Here is a 20,090-nt window from a genome sequence, read left to right as displayed (position 1 = left end):
TTTATGTCCTAGTTGAGAAATATTTGCCTAACCAAAGCCCACTATGACTTTCCTGTCATGTTTTCTTCTAGAACTATTATGGTTATAGTTCTCATAATGTTTAGATCTGTAATCCATTTTGAATACATTTTTTAATGTAGGCTATAATTCATTTTGAATTAAATTTTGTAAATGGAGTGAGGTAAGATTCCAGGTTCACCCCCCCCCATTTGTGTGTATGTATATACGTGTGTGCTGCATATGGATATCCACTTGTTCCAGTATTATTTTCTGAAAATATTATCTTTTCACTACTGAATTGCCTTGGCACCTTTGTTGAAAATCAAATTACCATGCATATGTGAGTCTATTTATGGACTCTCTATTCTGTTACATTGCTCTACATGTCTGTTTTTACACTTATATCACCTTGTCTTGATTACTATAGTTTTATAGTAAGTCTTGAAATAAGGTAGTTTAAGTCCTCTAACTTTGTTCTCTATTTTAAAAACTGTTTTGGCTATTCTACGCTTTTTGCATTTCCACATAAACTTTACAATCAGCTGTTACTTTCTACAAAAAAGTCTGCTTGGCTTTTTATTGTGATTGTGTCAAATCTGTAGCTCAGTTTGGAGAGAATTTCTATTTTAACAATATTGAGCCTTCTCACCCATGAACATGATATAACTCTTCACTTATTTAGATCTTCCTTAATTTTTCTCAGTGATGTTTTCAGTGTATAAATCTTGTAATGTTTTATTTAACTTATCCCCAAGTAGTTCATATTTTTGGATGTTACTGTAAATGGTATTATTTTAAAATTCATTTTTTAATTGTTCATTGCTAGTAAATAGATACACAATTGATTTTGTATATTAACCTTGTATTCTATAATCTTACTAAACTCACTTCTTGGTTCTGGTAAATTTTCTGTAGATTCTTTAGGATTTTCAACATATACAATCATGTTGTATATAAATAGATTTTGTTTTACTTATTCTTTTTCAATATTTATAACTTTTATTTCTTTTTCTTGCATTATTCCACTGTCTAGGGCCTCCAGGACAATGCTGAACAGAAATGTGGTAAGTAGAAATCCTTGCATTGTTCCCTATATTAGGAGGGAAGGCATTAGGGATAAAGTCAGCTGTAGGTTTTTCATAGATGTCCTTAATTGTGTTGAGGAAGTTTCGTTATTCCTAATTTGCCAAGGATTTTCATTAAAAATGGATTTGACTTTTGTCAAATGCTTTTTGCATCTATTGAGATGGTTTTTCTTTTTTGGTTTGTTAATGTGGTGAATTACACTGATTGATTTTTGAATACTGAAACAATTTTACATTCCTTGGATAAGCCCCATTTAGTCATGATGTGTCATTCATTTTATATGTTGTTAGATTTAATTTGCAAAACATTTGTTAAGGATTTCTGCATCTATGTTCATGAAGATATTGGTCTGTAGTTTTCTCTTCTTGTAATGCCTTTGTCTGGTTTCGGGAACAGAATAATGCTGGCCTTATAAAATGATTTGGGAAGTGTCGCCTCCTCTTCTATTTCTAGAAGACTGTGTAAAATTGGGATTATTCCTTCCTGAAATGTTTGGTGGCATTCACCAGTGAAGTCACCTATGCCTGGAGTTTTCTTTGTGACTAGGTTTTTAACCATGAGTCCAATTTATTTGGTAGATATAGGGATATTGTGTTCATTTCTTTCTTCTTGAATGATCTTTGGTAGTTTGTATTTTTTAAGGAATTTGTCTTTCATTGAAGTTGTTGAATTTATTGGCATAAAGTTGTCCATAATATTGCCTTTTCATCCTTTTAATGTCTGAGGGTCTTTATTCTCTTCTCTTTTATTCCTGACACTGGTAAGTTTTGTCTTCTTTTTCTTTTCCCTGATTCATCTGACTTTTATTAATTTTATTGATCTTTTCAAAGAATTAGCTTTTATTTTCATTGATTTTTCTCTACTGTTTTTCTGTTTTCAGTTTCATCGATTCTGCTCTTTATTATTTCCTTCCTTCTACTTACTTGGGTTTACTTTGCTCTTCTTTTTACAGTTTCTTAAGGTGGAAGATTAGATTTTTGATCTGAGACTGTTCTTCTTGTTAAATACAGTCAGCTCCCCTTATCTGTGGGATGGGCAGTTGGTTGAATGCAAGGATGAGGAACCCAGGGATAAGGAGGGCCAGCTGTACTACAGCCATTTTATAAAAGGGACTTGAGCATCCTTGGATTTTTGTATGGGGGGGTGGTCTTGGAAAAAATCCCCCCACAGGTACTGAGGGATGATTGTATTCATTGCTATAAATTTCCATCTTAGCACAGTTTTAGCTGCATCCCACAAATTTTGATGTATTGTGTTTTTATTTCCATTCAGTTCAAATTTTTAATAATTTCACTTGTGATTTGTATTGGACCCATGGATTATTTAGAAATCTACTGTTTAATTTCCAAATACTTGAGGATTTCCATATATTTTTCTGTTATTGATTTATAATTTAATTCCATTGTGGTTAGAGAATATGTTCAAATGAATTCAATCCTTTTGCATTTATTGAGACCTATCCAATATGGTACAGAATATGATCTATCTTGAGCATGATCTATCTTGATGAATATTCCATGTTCGGTTGAAAAGACTGGGTGTTCTACTTTTGTTGTGTGGAGTTTTCTTTAGATGACAATTAGTTCTAGTTGATTGATAGTATTGTTCAAGTGTTGTATATTCTGATTTACTATTTCCTTTATAAATTTTTGAGAGAGGAGTATAAAAACCCCTAGTTATAATTGTGGATTTGACTTTTTCTCCTCTAATTCCATCAATTTTTGCTTAAGTTATTTTGAAGCTCTATTACCATATGCATACGCATATAGGATTTTTTTTTTTGATGAATTAATTCCTTTTTCACTGTGAAATCCTTCTTTATCCATGGTAATATTCCTTGTTCCAAAATCTTTTTTTAAATATTATGTCACTTCAGCTTTTTAAACTAATGTTTTCTTGGTATACATCTTTCCTTCCTTTTATCTTTTCAGTAATGACTTTATTGAGATACACTTTATGCAACATATAATTCACCTATTTAAAATTTACAGTGGTTTTTATTATACTCACAGAATTGCGTATCTATTACCACTATTAATTTTTTAAAATATATATTTATTTATTTATTTATGGCTGCGTTGGGTCTTTGTTGCTGTGCACGGGCTTTCTCTAGTTGTGGCGAGTGGGGCTACTCTTCATTGCAGTTCGGGGGCTTCTCATTGTGGTGGCTTCTCTTGTTGTGGAGCACAGGCTCTAGGCGCACGGGCTTCAGTAGTTGTGGCAGGTGGGCTCAGTAGTTGTGGCTCGCAGGCTCTAGAGTGTAGGCTCAGTAGTTGTGGTGCACGGGCTTAGTTGCTCCACGGCATGTAGGCTCTTCTCACACCAGGGCTCGAACCCATGTCCCCTGCATTGGCAGGTGGATTCTTAACCACTGCACCACCAGGGAAGTCCCACTATTAATTTTAGATGCACCACCTCCACCCCCAAAATCCCTATACCTATTAGCATTCACTCTCCTTCCCCCCTCCTACCCCAGCCCTAGGTAACCACTAATCTACTTTTGGTCTCTATAGATTTGCCTATTCTGGAATTTTGTAGAAATAGAATCATATAATATGTGGTCTTTCGTGTCTGACTTCTTTTACTTAGCATAATGTTTTCAAGGTTCATCCATGGTGTATCATGTATCTGCACTTCAACCCTTTTTGTTGCCAAGTGATATTCCATTGTATGCATATACCACATTTTATTTATCCATCCATCAGCTGATGGTCATTTGGGATACTTGTGTGAACTTAGTGGATTTGCATTGAAGCACCTGAATGTCTATGACAGGCATAATATTGTGGACAGAGATAATGGGAATGGGGGTAGAGTGAATCATAGATGGGACGTAATCCCTCCTATAGTTATAAAACCTCTGGTTCCTCTCTCTCGCTCTCTCTCCCTCAATGAACCAGCCCCCCAAAAAAGAGTAATTCATGGATTGGACTATATTCATGACCCAATCTCCCCAATTTAGCACCATGATGCATTCCCCACTGTTCAGACTACAGAAGAGAAAGTCCCTGAAATACCAGCCTAAATTCAATGAAAACTTTTCAAATGAATAATTTCATTCAACTGAAGAATTTCCAGCAGATGAAAGAGCATAGTATGGCATCCAGGACTCTCACACCAGCTGCTGTCTGTTAGCTGCTGCCAAAAACAAGGAAATGTTTCATTTGGAAGTTTTCCTTGTTCTTATTTTAAGGTAAAGCTTTACTCTTATTTACAGATTATTAGGGTTTCTAATATTATCTTGAAGTTAACTGTGGAAGCCACTGATCCTACAGGTAGGCAAAGGCCAGGACAGTACTATCTGGTAGACTCTGTACAGGCACATCCAAGTTTGATTTCTGCTGTATCTTTGGTGCTGAAGACTCCTGCTTTCTGTACAGCTGGTGCCAACACGGTGAAGGGAAAGAAATTAACTCACAGGCACAGGAGAATGAGACTCTCCAGGAGTGCTATGAGCAGAGCTGGGTTTCCACAGAGTCCTGCCCAGCTGCCCATGTGATAAACCACAGGCTGCGATTTTTCATGACAGGAAAGGAAGAAGAAGAAAGAGAAGCCTGTACATTCCTTTCACTGCAGTGGCTGATAAGGGATTTTAAAAGAAGTTTCAAATCTGGGCTTCACAATTCATCCTTGCTCTTAGTGGCTGGCTCAGCCTCCGCTTGCTCCTTATCTCGCCTGTAGCAGTAACTTCCAAGTCAGTGTCTCATGTCTCAGGATTCTTATTTTCCTCTAGGCCTTCTTCTCTCCGACATGGAAAGACGTCAGTCCCCACTGTACCCTCCCTTAAGTCATAAATGTCATGTTTGCTTACAGATCAGAAGTGGAAAGTAAATACTAAAAGCATGCCTCCAGCTACCCCCACTAGTGCCTGCATCTATCCTCACTCGCATTTAGGGACCAGGCCAAGTAACAGCTGGGGGAACTGAAGGGTGTGAGACTAGAGAGTAAAGGGCCCTTTCTGCGGGCATTCACATTTAAATTTAAAACAAAAAAGCCAAATAAACGAATGTCCCCGTAGACCAGATTTGCCCCTAAGCTGCCACTTTGCCACATCTGGATGTTTCCAGGGATTTCTAATACATATGTAAATATATTAATACTGTAAGTATCAACATATTTAGTTATATGGTACATACATGTTTTTATACAAGTAGGATTATAATATACACACTCTTTTGAACCTTGCTTTTTCATGTATATTGAAAAGCTTTACATGTTAGACAGCCTCATAACCAGCACCTTATAGATGGATATTTAGCTTGTTTTCAGTTAAAAAGATTCTTGTTCCAAATAATGCAGCATTGTTCATCCTTGGACACATGTCAGGGAGTATACACACAGAATAAATTTGGCAAAGTGGAATTGCCGGATCAATTTTAATAGCTATTGCCAAAATGCCCTCCAAAAAAGTTGTATCTATTCAATTCTACCAACAGTGTTCCTCTGTTTAATGTTTAACTTCTTTTCTGTATGTGTCTCATTAGTTATTCCCATCAGAATAGCTGGCCTCATTTCACTGGTCTGGAGTGAACTACCCACAGAAAGTTTCTTTACTCTGTTTATTGAAGAACGAGAGGAACATAAATATGTTTTGCCTACATATAAAGTTAATGGCCTGTGGTAAAGAATGTAGACTTTTAAGCAGCCTTCCATGTCCTTTGGCTTGGGAAACACTGAGTTAGTGTGCTAGACACCTGGCATGGGTTTGGAGGAAAAAGGTGGGCCTTCTTGGGCAGTGCCTGCCAAGTTGGATGATGGCCTCTGCCCTTCCCTCCTGCTGAAGGCACACATCACTAAGTCTGTGCCCATCTGTTTCTCCTCTGCTAGGGAGGGGCTGGAGCCTGGGGGATGGGAATGTGTTTTCCCCTTCTGGAGTCCTGATTATCCCAGCTGACTTCTGGGTGGGGCTGGAACTTCCCTTGAGTACTTGGTCACCCCATCATAATCTTCAGTCACCTATTCTCCCCTCCTCCATACTTTCATGTCATCTGGGTAAAAGTCTTGCTCTTTTGCCCAGTGGCTAAGGTCCCATTGCTGGGCCAGAAGCAAAAGAATGCTTGGAATAGTAAGGAAACTTTAAACGTTAGAGTTTCTAAGAAACAGAGCTTTCAGTAGTAAAAGATCTGCCAACAAATAAAATGTTTCTGCAGAAGTTAGGTGGTGTTGCTCTGGTTCCAGCAACTTGCTCCTTTCTCAGTCATATGGCCTCTGGATGCCATCTTGTTCCCTGCCCCTCTTCCTATTCCCTGGAAGATCCTCATCCCCTCCTCCTCTGGGAACTCCCAACAGACCTTTGTTCATAGCTGTATTATTCACTCATCAGCCTATGTGTTTGTCTTTACCACTGAATTGGGAGCTACTGAAGTTCTTAACAACAGCAACAGTAATAGCAATAGCAATGATATGGTGCTTTCTCTGTGCCAGAAACTCTTCTCTTTACACATATTAACTCATTTAGACTCCATACATCCCTCATGATATCTTGGTATCCCCATCTTTGGCAAGTTTTTGAACATTCTATGGTGACTTTTTCAATTTATCAATAGATCTCTCTTCCCCCACTTATCCAGAAGGAGATTTTTTAAAAAAAAATCTACTTACTAATGGTTTACATCAGTCCCTTGGCAAAAAAATTCATAACATTCATATCATAAGAAAAAATTATACAGAATAATAGCAGGATTGTTTCTTTATTTAGCTTGACATCAAGGCTACTTATTTGGCCTTCAATACCATTAGTTTAAAGTAGAACACTCTATTTCCATCTACTAGAGTAGAACAGCTGTGTGTTTTTCCTTTAAAAAATAAACTCTGTAATACTTTTAAAAGATGATCCATGATTTTTCATATATCATTTAATTCTACAAACCTTTTTGATGAATAGATAAACACGAGCAGACATATCTGCGTTCAGATCCTGGCTCCACAACTTACCACCTCCGCATCCTTGGGCAAGCTCCTTCATCTTTCAAAGCCTCAGCTTTCTCATCCGTAAAATTAGGATAATAATAGTTCTTTTATAGCATTATCATCAGAATTAAATAATATAATGTACATAAGGAGTTTAGCACAGTGTCTGGCACATAGTGATCAACAAGGGACAGAGATAGCACAGAGGGAGTGATATTTCTGTAGGAAGGTTGCGGGGAAGGCTTGCAAGAGCATGTGACAACTAAGGTGAATTTTGAGTAATGAAGTTTTTAGGTAACCTAAGTGCGGACGAATGTATTTGGTGGGGGAAAGAAGATGTGTAAAGGCATGGAGAATGGAAACCACACAGTGTTTTGGCAGGAACTACAATTAGCAACATTTAGTCAGATTATGAAGTTTGGGAGAGGTGTGGGTGGTAAGAGAGAAGATTCTAGAGGAAGGGAAGGTCCAGATTTGGAAGTGTTTTAGATGACCAGCTAAAGAGCTTGAATTTAGCATTGGGAATAGGACTTAGTACAGAGTTTGAAGACAGAAAGAGATGCAATCTGATTTGCATTTTAGAAAAATCACTTTGGGCAGGTGTGTGAATGATGAATTAGAAAGGTGTGATCGTGGAGACCTGGAAACCAATTAGGAGGCAGTAGTCCCAAGTGAGAGATAATGAGGCCTGAACAAGGGGAAACGGTTGGGAATGGAGGGAAGCAAGATGAATCCAAGATACTTGGGAGGTAAGATGAAGAGGAGGGGGAAGGAGAGAACTTGCTGGGATTTGTACCCAAGGCTGTTTGGCTTTTTAGCTTCATTCCATTAGGCCACAGGTATTGGTAATTGAATGTAGTAGACTGGAGTGGCTAATGATGCCATTAACCACAACAGAGAACAAAGAAAGTAGCACAGGTTCTGGGGAAGGGGGGTGGTTAGTTTGTAGTGGAGGAAGGGTAATGAATTTAACTTAGCCCTTGTGGAGTATAAGACGTGTGTAGGCCATTCATGTGAAGAGGAACAGAAGGCAGTCAAATATATGGATCTAGAGTTCGGAGTAGAGGGAAGGGCTGGAGATATAGATTTGGGAGTCTTTAGGGTAACTATGAAGTTAGGGAAATGGTTGAGATATGGAAGCCTCGCCAAAGATCTCGACATAGTTAATAACTATCTCTGGCCTTCAGTTTTACCATGTAAATGTACTCAGATTGGGCCCTATAAAAGTTTATTCGTTTATTCAGCCTCTTATTCAAGGCACAGCCTGCCGTTTCATACCCTTCGCAATAGGTGGCGCTGACGCCCGGCAGGGAGAAGGCGGCAGCATAGGTTGGGCTCGGGGGCGATGGGCCGGTGCGCGGAGGTGGCGACGCTCTAGCCCAGAGCCGGGTATTCGGTGGCTTCGCCGGGTCTTCCCTGGGACTGGGGTCAGGCGGAGAAGCTCTGGCTGCGGAAAGCGCATGCGCAACCGGGTCCCCAAACATGGAGTCTTGTAGCCCAGGTCTTACCTGAATCAGGTAGGAGACAGGCGGGGAAGGAGTGACCCTCCACCTTTAGCCTCCTAGCCCAGCGGATGACTGGGCATGGGCACACTCGGGGTATGTGGCTAGTGTGCGTGGACTACACCAATCCTGGGGCCAAGCTTTGAGTGATAGTGGCCCGGGAGGCCATGAGGACCGGCTGGGGCGTGCTGGACTACGCTGAGGTTGGTGGGTGGCCGCACGAGGTGTGTGCGCCACTCGAGGGCCACGCGGGCGAGGTCCCCGGTCATCGTCTCCTAGAACCTCGCGGTCGGACGAGAACACAGAAGTCCCCTAACCCTCGTCCGAGGCTTGACTCCCCACAGAACGTTTAGTCACTCAGTCGGCTTGACCATCCCTCCAGGAAATCGGGTCTCGAGTTCCCGGGAGGCTGCGCCTTCCCGCTTCGGGACATCATTGGTGGTTGGGAAGGTCGCAGCCACACGGGCCTGGGCGAATGATGGGGGCACGGGGACGCGGCCGCACGGCGCCGGGGGGGTGGGCGGGGGGGTGGTTTTGGCTGGGAGTTGGAGCAGCGAGTGCGGGGCTGTGCCGAGCGAGTGCTTAGTAACCGGTTGGTGACCAAGTGCTGCGGTAGTAGCGGGGGTGGGGGCACTGGGGGGCACTGGAGGGCATGGTGGGGGAGGACAGCTGAAGGTGTGCGGTGTTGATAGCAATCGAGGAAAAGCAAAACACCTGCTTCTGGGTTGACTCATCCAAGCTGGGGGAATAATTTAATGTGGAATGTAGTTTAAAAAAAAAAAAAAGTGAATTGTGTGCTGTAGCCCTTTCTTCCCCAGGCAGCTAGGAAATTGCTTGTCCGTCCTAAAGAAAGCTGTTTTCCTTAGAGGGCTGTGATGAACATCAGATGAGATAATATACATGAAAGGGTAAAGAGCTATAAAAACACAAGATATGATTTTATTTCAAATCCTTCAACCTATTTATGTGTGAGTGTATAAGATGTATTCCAGGTGTGGAACAGCAGAATAGTACCAGACTTGGGATTATGGGGTGTGCCCAGTAATGCAAAGGGTGTGTAAAGATACTTTAGGGGTGCTCAGTAATACTGTAATCTCTAGAAACAGTCTCTTAGGTTTATCTTATCTGGTTAATGGGTTATTCAGCTCCCTTGCTTCTCTCCTCTCCCACTTATCTTTTGAACTTTTTTCAGCCAAAGATTTTTACCCAAAAATGAGCCTGAAGAGGAAGGAAGACACCAGTCACTTTTTGGATATATGGGTTAAATTTGATTGAGGGGGAGGTTGATGTGATTGTATGCATAATTTCTTCAATTTGTCTTGCCCTCGGCATGAAATAGCATGTTGTACAAAGAGCTCTGGGCTGAGGGACACCCAGGAAAGATCTTGTTGTGGATCTGACCTTTCAGGGAGGGGTCACCCTGGCCAAGTTCCAATGCCTCTCTGAGCCTTAGTTTCTATCAGATGGGAAAAGACCTTAAAGGTCATTCATGCATTTATCCAGACCTTGCATACCTGCCGCAGGGCTACCCAACCCCTAGAGACAGCGAACTTGTCACGTCCCCAAATGGCTGAGCTACCCAGTCTCTAGACAAGCCTGTTGGAAAATTCTTTATGTTGAATCGACATCTGTTTCTCTACAATTTGCACTCATTGGAGCCATACAGAATAAAATGTCTAATGCTGCTTCCACAAATATTTGAGGACTGCTAACACATTTCCCTTCTTCCACTCACTCCACAAGGCTTCTTTTCTTCCAACTAAACATGCCCGGTTATTTTAAACAGGGAGGCAGTGTGGGGTAGTGGAAAGAACGCCAGATTTGGAGCCAGACGTATCTGCGCTCAGTTCCCAGTCCCTTCACATACTAACAGTGCTCTGAGCTGCCGTATCTTTCTCTGAAAAATATGGATGAAAGTACTCATCTAGCGAGTTATTATGAGAATTAGGGATAAATTGGGTGAAGATCCATGCTATAGTAGGAGCTTAAAATATGACAGCTCTTACACCTTCAGTGACATAATTTGCAATGCATTTTAGTCGGTCTTCTCTGAACAAATTCCTGTTTATGTGTCTCTTAATATCTGCTCTGCAGAACAAAATAAAACACTTTCTCACTAGCAGAATAGAGCAGGGTTAGCTTATTCTGGGTGCTTCTCTAATTACAGTCTACAGTCTACAATGGTTTTTTTGGAGCCATATCACATTGACTCACTGACAACTAAAATCCTGACTCGCTTTATGTGCTGCTGTTCAATCAAGTTTCCCCCATCTTGAACTTCTTTAGCTTATTTGAATCGATAATTATGGCTCTTGCAAGTGGCAGTCCCAGTTCTGTCCTGTTGTCTCCGTAAATATCCTTGTTGTCATATTATGGGTCTCAAACTGGGTTTCAGAAAAAATGATTATTGAACCCACCGTACCAGCCCTGCTGATCTCACCACTGTTGCACATCAGCAAGCTAATAAATGCTGAGCTTTCTACCCTCATCTTTGCACAAATCTGAGGTCTTTTTATGTGGGACTGTCTGAGAATTGGAATGTGACAGGAATGTATGATAAGCTACGGGTTGAGGGAATGCTGCTGCCTGGGATGTCGGTCAAGTATCCAAGAACTGAAAGGGTGCACTGAGAACCAGCCAGAGGCAGGCTTTGGATTTATGTACGGTTACATGTTTTCTCAGGCACTCCAAATGTTTTATACCTTGGGCCAGATTCTCCCCTGGTGGAGGAAGCTTCTCTCTGTAAGTCAGGCACAGTTAGAAAACTCATTAACTGTTTGGCTTCTGGGGCATTCTCTAGCATTTTCTCCCGGCTTTAGCCAAGCTGATCTCTGTTAGTATCCTCTGCATTTTCCAGACTCCTTGCCTCTGTGCTGGGAGGTTCTTCCAAACAGGAATTGCTTCCTTCGCCTAAACGAGTTATGGGTTTGAAGTCCTTCTCAACCTTGATCCCTCGTTTTCCAAGGAGGTTTTTCCTAGCACTCTGTCTGGGAGGGTTTGTCTTGAGCATCAGACTTAGAATTCCCGTTGTCTTCAAGTGCTTGCCTTGGTCCCCTCTGCCGCCCCTCCCCCCCCAGCAGTCTCCCCTCCCGTCTACCTACTTGTTCCATGTGGGTGGACATGTTCCATGGCTTTCAGAGTAAGATCCTTTGTGAGCACTCAGTCCATTAAATACAAAATGGCCTTCATCTTGGATGCTGGTGCTTCTGGCATGGTGAGAATGAAAGTGCGGAATTGTTTGTAGGACTCATAGGTTCCATTGACAATAAATATGAAAAACTATAATGCCAAGTTTGTTATATATTGTTGTCGTAGTTAAAATAGGAAAGTCTTTATTCTGTTGAAAGGACCGATTTAAATTTTGCTGAGTAATTAATTCAGTCCTTAAAAGGTGGTGGTTCGTTAAAATAGGTAATCTTCCACTTGTTAAGGGGAGTAATTTAAATTTCATTAAGTAACCAATTAAGGCCGCAGAGGGTTTAAATCCATCGGTGGCTCCTCATTTTCTTCAGGACAAATTGTAAACTTCTTAGGATGAAATACTCTTTCTAGCCTAATTTTTTGTCTACCAGCGCCACGGCCCAAAGGACTTGGAGTTTTCCCCAAAGGTTGTGCGGTCCTGCGCCTCCGGTGCTTTGCGAATGCCGTCCCCTCTGGTTGGAATGCTCTTTGTCTCTGGTAAATGTCTATTCATCATTCAAGACAACCCTTCCCCCCTCCCCTTAATTACTTCCTCCCCTGTGCGCCCTCAAATTCTTGTACTTATTCATGCAGTATTTATTAGGGGTCTGCTTTGTGGCCAGCGCCGTGGCAGGCTCTGGGGATACAAAAGGTGAATAATACTTGGGCTCGGGCTTTGAGGGGCTTGCATGTTAGGGGGAGGGGGCCATCCTGTCACAAAATGCTGCCAGGAAATTAAAGGAAAAATTTAAGCAACGTCAGTTCTTGTGTGTCATCCTCACCGGATGGACAGCAGCTCGCTTTGGGGGCAGGGGCCATTTCTCCTTCGTCTTTGCACCCCTGGCTCTTAGCGCTCTGGAGGTGCTAAATTAGCACTGGTTTCATGAACCTCTGAATCGACACCAGTAGAGGTGTGCCCTGGACTGCGCCACACGTTTTGGTGACACGCTCATAGATGGCGGTTTCTCCTATGTCTGACTGGTGGCCCTCAGCTCCCTGGCACACTGTGAGGTGCCGGGTGGGCTCGGCTGGCCCGGCCTTTCGCCCAGATGTTCAGAATCTTGCTCGCCCGCGCTCTGGGCAGCGGAGTGGCGGGGCGGCCTGGGCGGGCGCGAGTGGAAGAGAGGCCTGCAGCGCCCCCGCTGGAGGGAGCCGGCACCGCTCCGGCCGCCTGGCTCGCTCACAGCCCACGCGTTCGTCAGGAATTCAGTTTACAGTCGGAAAACGAACAGACACTGATTCTCTACACTTTTCTCTTCAAAGGCGTGATCGATGCCTTTTAAAGGATTGTGGATGAAGAAAAAAATCCTTCTCTCTTTTCCGTACCACTGGGGCCCTCGCATTGTGATTCAATCTTAAATAAATGCATAAACAAAGGGAGCTTTAGTCTCATAATTCTGCCGATCATTCTTTCCGGCACAGGACGGGCTAGTGCCGGGAGTGGGTGCCGCGGGAGGGCTGCGGCGGGCCTCTGGCACGCCGACCACGTCGCGCTGCCGCAGAGGAAACGTGCCCAGCGCCGCGGCAGTGGCTGACCGAGAGAGCCCAGACTTGCCGCAAGTTTTGCCCTTTTTTGCTCTCGAGCGGCCGTCCCTTGAATCAGCTGATTAGCTCTGCGGTAGCCCAGCCTAGCTTGTCGTTCCCTAGCCACTCGGTTGTGCCCTTGGTGGGTACCTGTAGTTAGGGACCTAGGAGGTGTTGGGCGCTCAGGGACCGCTGCTTTGGCCCGGGCACTCGAGCGGTTCAGAGCCCCCGCCTCAGCGCGGATCGCGAGCGGGATGTGAGCTGGCGCCACAGCGGAAGCCCTGGTCCCACTGCATCTGAGGTCGAGCGGCCACCTCTGGGGCTGGGGGGGGGGGCCTATGGGTGGTCTCGGGGGAGGTGATGGAGTCTCAGGAAGTCTGTCGTCTCTTCCTGCAGTGTTAACTCGCCAGAAGAGGATTTTTGCTGTAGAACCTGTGGTTCAGGGTAGGGGGCCGTGAGGGAGCAGCGGGGTGCTGGTGGGGGTCAATACCCCTGAAGGTGCCCTCCGGAGCAGCTGCTGTAGGAGGGGTGCCCCATCCTTGCGCCCTCAGCGGGGCTGCGGGGAAGGGGGTGGCTTCGGCGGGAGGGGCACTGCGGCGCGGTGGGCGGGCCAGGGGCGGGGCGCGGGTGGGCTCTAAAAGTCGGTGCCCAGTCGCTCTGCGCTGCCGCGGCCACCAGCACATCCCGGCGCATCACGGCGGGCGGCGCCTCCTCTGCGGCAACCGCGCCTTGCGCATTGCCGCAGCGCACGCCCCGGTGGCCGCTCGCTGCTTGCCGCGGCCGCACCGCCCTCACGGGCTGTGGGCTGCGCCCGGCTGCCGGCCGACCCTGCACCGCTGCGGGCGCTGCGGCGCGCCCTTTGCTCAGGGCCGGTGTGCAGGCGGCATGGGATAAGACGCCGCCATGGTGCGCCGAGATCGCCTCCGCAGGTGGGTGCGTGGCAGGCGCGGGGGGGCGGGGAGCGTGTGTGACTGGCTTGCAGCCGCCGTCCCCAAATGGGGTGCGGGCTAGCGGGTGGGACTTTGCCCGTCCGAGCTGGGGCTGCCACAGCGCGACTCCCGCAGTGGAGGGAAAATCTCCGGAGGGTGGGGGGCATGCATTCCTGTCCTCTGAGTCTGTTCTACCTGCTTGGAAGGGGACGTCTCGCCTGCACACAGTAGAATGTTCAGAACGCCGGATCTCCCTGATTTAGGATTTCTAGACCCTGGTATCTATCTGATGCAATTTAGAATTTCTAGACCCTGGCGTCACCCTGTGCAGTTTAGAATTTCTAGACCCTGGTAGCGCCCTGGAGTGACTTAGGATTTTTGGACCCTTGTATTACTCTGATATGGTTTACAATTTTTAGACCTCGGCATCACCCTGGCATGATTGAGGATTTTTAGACCCCGGCATCGCCTTGGTGCGATTGACGGTTTTTAGATCCTGGTGTCACCCTTGCGCGATTGAGGATTTTTAGATCCCAGTACCCCCTAGGTGTGAATTAGTGTTTCTAGACCCAGGCTTCACTTTGACGCGACTTAAGATTTTTAGACCCTGGTAACGCCTTGGCGCGATTAGGGTTTTTATACGCCAGCATCGCCTTGGCGCGGTTTAGGGTTTCTAGACCTGGGTTTTGCCTTGGCGTGAATTAGGATTTTAACATCCGAATATCACCCTGACACGATTTAGGGTTTCTAGAGCCCTGCATCGCCCTGGCGCGATTTAGAATTTCGAGACCCCGGTATTGCCCTGCGGTGATTTAGGATTTGAAGACCCTGGTGTCGCCGTGGCGTGAGTTACCGCATAGGTGTGACTAGAACTGGCAGTGTCTTATCACCGAGGCGTAAGTATTTTTGAGATTTCAGTAACAGGAAGCCAAGTGAGAATGATGTGACCAAACTCATAATATTACACATGAATTATTTGCATTGGTTTACAAAATAGTTCATAGTCTCACCGCGATGCTGTGAAGTGGGCAGGTTTGGTGGTATTAAATGTGTGTATTTTCCTATTTACAAGATGAAGAAATAAAAGGCTCGGATAGGTTCATTAATTTCTGGAAGGTTTGTTACTGGGGTTTGCTGAATTTGTACTCTTGATTCTTGGCTCATCAAAGAATGGATATTTGGATCAAAAAATGTTTAATCTATTTTGCCTACTGACTGCCTGATTGCTTACGTACTAAAAGTCCTAAAATGTTGGGGGCATTTTTACTGAAGTAATTAAGACAGAAAGCGGCTTCCTGAGGGGTTGCCTCTTCGCTTCCTTAGCGTAAAAGAGAAGGAAGAGGTGCGGGGTGAGGGTGTCCCGAGCGGAGAGTGTCTGTCCTTCCCCTCACCACCCCGCACGGTGGGCGGCGGGGGGGGGGGCCTCTCCTGCTCAGCTCCTCTCTATCCCCTCCCCGGCTCTCTGCTGAGTCACTGCAGATACTCGGTTGCTGGAACCCGTCAGTGAATGACATGAGAAGTATGGGGATCAGGAGTGATGAAATGCGCAGGTGAAAATGTATGAGCTGAAGTCCAGGACAGGTAGCGCTTAGAAATGATCATCTAAACCTGAAAACTTTTTGTCATCTCACCTTTTCAGGAGATAGTGGGATGTAGCCTACTACTACTGTGGGGGGTGGATATTGTGATATAATGGTCATGTTCCGGGCACTTTTTCTAGTCATTTCTTAATCTTTAATCTTTCTACCTTGGAAGGTAGAACCAAATCACTGGGTCTGTTTTATGGATATGCACTTCAGAGTGGGGGGGGAGGGTAAAGACTGCCTGGTGACACCTTAAAAATAGGCAAAGGAGCTGAGATTCTCTGTGGATGTTAAACTACAGGCTCTTATTTTTTGAAAAAAACTCTGAAATATCTTGTGAGTTGGATTAGTTTGTTAGGGATTGTGGCCAGATTACAGGTAATATGGTAGAAGGGTACAGACACAAAGACATTCCCACCAGGGCTTTCACAATTAATTCCCCTTATTTGTAGTTCTGTGTTCTTGACAATTCTTATTTTAGTTTTAGAAGGTATTTCCATTCTGGCTATTTTTAAGAGAACTTCCATTCTACTGATGGTTCTTTCCCTGGTGGCCATCAGGAGTCATAAGCTAGAAACAGAGGGAACTGTTTCTAATTCCTGTTTAGCACTTCTTGTCATCGTGGATGAATTGATCTGGACCTTCGAAGTCCTGGGCATGGGAAAGTTGGGTGTGCAAATCAGTGCTTTCCTCCCCAAAACAAAATCAATTCTCAGATGCTCTGCCCCCTTTTTTGGGGGGGGATGGGAAGGAAGGGGCATCCTAAGAAATTAAATAAATGGGGGAGCTTTCTCAAGAGTCTGCTAAGAAAAGCAGAAATATAATCTGCTGCCCTGACCTCTCAAGAGATTAGATATTCAGGGTCATGACAAAGCTGCTTACGTTGGAATATACAGGGCATCTGTCTTCTTACTTTCACAGACTCTTTACCCTGAGCAGTTTCTCAGCACAAATCCAGATAGTAGTAGCAAACTGGACTTCACTGGAGTCAGAGGGTTGATAAATATTAGAAAATCAAGAGCAGCTCTCTGCTTTAGGACATGTGATGTTCCTACGTATTTTTTTTTTAAACATCAGTTTAAAAATATATATATATATGTAAAACATTTTACTGGGTGCGGGGCTGGTGGGTAGATGGTAGAGCTTTTAGAGTAAATATGAAGGGAACCCTCCCTCCCCCCAGGAAGCCTTGATAAAAGACAATGAAGTTACTTAAGTTATTTATCTTCCTTTTACTTTATATAAAACCTCTACAGCAGGTCTTGGGAAGAGCACAAGGGGAGGGGCTGTGGGGTTAAAGTGGGACGAAGTTGAGGGGGAAGATTACATATGAAAATAGTATATTTTTTCCTTAAAATTAGAATGATGAGCAAATAAGGTGATTGCCATAGCAGGCAGAGTACACTTACATTCTTGGTAAATTTTCTGCCATGGTTGACATGGAGGGCAAGGTAGTCCCCACATGGTACAGAAGTTCCCCACCCTGTTTTACCAGTTTGGGGCTTGTGTTAGAATCGTGTACAATGTCACCCAACTGCTTACCCCAGGTTTCTGATCTTCCTACAGGATGAGGGAGTGGTGGGTCCAGGTGGGGCTGTTGGCTGTACCCCTGCTTGCGGCCTATCTGCACATCCCGCCCCCCCAGCTTTCCCCTGCTCTTCACTCATGGAAGTCATCAGGCAAATTTTTTACCTATAAGGGACTGCGTATCTTCTACCAAGGTAAGAACAGGGCTCTTGAAACACTCTGCATGTAGAGGTCCCGTGGGTTCCTCTGAGGTACTTATTTTGCGTCCATTGGTCTCTGTTGCCCCTCAGTGATGGAGGGGAAAACCCTCTTTTTCTGTGTAGTGTCCATTTGAAGGAATGGACTAATTCCCCTCATTAACTTGATATCAGGGAAACTCAAAGAAAATTGCCGGGACGGTGAGGGTGGTGGAATGGAGATTCCAATGTCCATAGACTGACTTGTTAGTATAATTTATTTATTTATTTTTTCTGATTTTGACTTTTTTTTTTTTTAACATCTTTATTGGAGTATAATTGCTTTACCATGGTGTGTTAGTTTCTGCTTTATAACAAAGTGAATCAGCTATACATATACATATATCCCCATATCTCCTCCCTCTTGCGTCTCCCTCCCACCCTCCCTATCCCACCCCTCTAGGTGGTCACAAAGCACCGAGCTGATCTCCCTGTGCTATGCGGCTGCTTCCCACTAGCTATCTATTTTACATTTGGTAGTGTATATGTGACCAGTATAATTTACTTTGTAGCCTAATTTGCAGTGATAGATAGTACTGGCTTTCTTTTGTGAGCGCCCCTAGTGTCAGATAATATAAACAGCATTCATAGATACAGCTGCCATTGGTTCTGTTCCCCCCATCCCTGATTTCATTTTATTGTTTCTATAAAGATTATTTGTTATATGTATAACTAAATGTGATTTAAGTCTTATACCTTTGTCTAAGTTAATTTGCTAATAATTATTGTTATGACTGCTACTTACCAATTAATTACCTTATGCTAGGCATTGAATTGTTTTCAACCTTCATTATTTCGTTTAATCTTTACACCAATACTTGGAGGTAGGTACTGTTCACCTCATTTTATAGGTAAAGGAAATGAGAAACGAGATTGGAAAAGATTTCTTTTGGGCGGGGGTCAAGAGCAATAACGAAAAATGTTTGTCATAAACCGTTTTTCATTATTGCTCCTGACCTCCTCTCATTTGCTATATTCAACTAAAAGTAAGTATATAATTTTCTTTATGTTGGTCACTTAGGTTGTTTCTAGTTTTCCAATGTTTTAAATAATGTTAAAGGGAAACCTCCATGTATGTGTTAATTTTTTCCTTATTTTTTCAAATAGTACTACGTGTAAATGAAATGATTTATTTGCATGGATTCTCAAGAATAAGACTCCTAGGCTAAAGTATATAAAATTTTTCATTGCTTCTAACTAAATTATTTTTGTAAACCTTATTATCAAATTCTCATGCCAGTGGCAGTATATGAATCTATCAGTTTTAATCTAATACTATTTTTTATTAGCAAGGCTACTTACTGTTTAAATGTTTGGCTAACTTAAAAGATGTTTGTACATTAAAAAATGTTCATGTTTATGTTGATTAGCCTTTTTTTATAGTTGTTAGAATTTTGCAATAGTTGAGCATTATGCTTTTAATATTCAGTTGAGTCTCCTCTGCGGGAAATAAAATTGTTGGACAAATGGCATAAACTGAGGCGCTCACTGGGTTGAGGAAGGGAATTTTTGTGAGGCCATTAATAATAAGGTACAAAGAACTTGTAGTTATTAAGTTGTGACTGTATACTTTTAACTGTGAAGCTTTACTTTTTACTGTGGAAAAGCAGTTTACATATTAATGATACAGAATAAAGGGAGAAATGTGGAAATACTTCTTAAAAATCTAGGTGAAAGTAAGCAGTCTGCCGCCAAGTATTTTCATATAAAGTGAGCTATTTACGTTTTTAAAAAATTGAAGTATAGTTGATTTACAATATTATATTAGTTCAGGTGTAGAACATTAGTGAGTCAATATTTTAATAGATTATACTCCATTTAAAGTTATAAAATATTGGCTATATTTACAATTTTTAAATATACAGAATAAAAGAAAACAGGTATCAAATGGCTATTATGTAAAGCAATAAGCTTGCATTTTAAAAGAAATCTATTATTTTAATTCATTAATTTGGTCAGGGTTTCTTGTCCTTTAGATTAGATTTTTCATATCTTCAAGGTTATTTTCTTAGGGCATCAGCCTAACTGATCTGTCTCCTCTTCCCAGACTCTGTGGGTGTGGTTGGAAGTCCAGAGATAGTTGTGCTTTTACACGGCTTTCCAACATCCAGCTATGACTGGTACAAGGTAAGGAAATCAGACTTCTGGGTCCTACTATGCCTTTAAAAATCCAAAATCAAGGATTTTGTTGTCAGCACTGGAAGACTCTTGCATATTTGAGTTACTTAATAAAATAGGATTAAATGTAGAACTGTTGCTCATTTACTGTAAGGGAGTAAAAAAGTCTTTGGCAATCCGGGAGGGATCATTGCCAAGTTAAAAAGTGCTGGAGTTCCTCCCTCAATGGAGATTAATTATAAGGAATAAAGCACTTTCCAGGAGGATCATTTGTGGGCCTGTTGTGGTTTCATGAGATTTTCCCTTTATTGAAGTCTGTTTATTAAGCTGAGATAGGGATGAAACTCCTTTGCTGCTGTAGGTTGAAGAGGAGGAGCAGGATTAGAAAGACCAAACCATCCCTTTCCTTCTTGTAGATTTGGGAAGGTCTGACCCTCAGGTTTCATCGAGTGATTGCCCTTGATTTCTTAGGCTTTGGCTTCAGTGACAAACCGG

General features: G+C 43.2%; 1 protein-coding gene across 9 annotated transcripts in view; it reads left to right on the top strand.

The window, feature by feature from the left end:
* The first annotated feature begins 1,033 nt into the window (after positions 1 to 1,033).
* MEST (mesoderm specific transcript) overlaps positions 1,034 to 20,090 on the top strand; it is a 129,356-nt gene continuing 110,299 nt past the window's right edge. For 6 of the 9 annotated variants that reach the window (XM_057550127.1, XM_057550125.1, XM_057550126.1 and 3 more), the window contains exons 1-4: positions 13,873 to 14,131; positions 17,281 to 17,435; positions 19,525 to 19,604; positions 20,012 to 20,089. In XM_057550127.1, the coding sequence (XP_057406110.1) occupies positions 14,106 to 14,131; positions 17,281 to 17,435; positions 19,525 to 19,604; positions 20,012 to 20,089 (339 nt within the window). In that variant the 5' untranslated portion in view covers positions 13,873 to 14,105. Of the gene's footprint in view, positions 1,065 to 8,453; positions 8,514 to 13,872; positions 14,132 to 14,873; positions 15,028 to 17,280; positions 17,436 to 19,524; positions 19,605 to 20,011; position 20,090 lie in introns of those variants that run through there. The other 3 variants (XM_057550121.1, XM_057550120.1, XM_057550122.1) reach the window with 3 other exon arrangements.

The sequence above is a fragment of the Balaenoptera acutorostrata genome, chromosome 7 (genome assembly GCF_949987535.1).
Source record: "Balaenoptera acutorostrata chromosome 7, mBalAcu1.1, whole genome shotgun sequence".
NCBI lineage: Eukaryota > Metazoa > Chordata > Mammalia > Artiodactyla > Balaenopteridae > Balaenoptera > Balaenoptera acutorostrata.
Note: the sequence above shows the minus strand (reverse complement) of the source record. Positions and strands in the feature narration are given on the sequence as shown.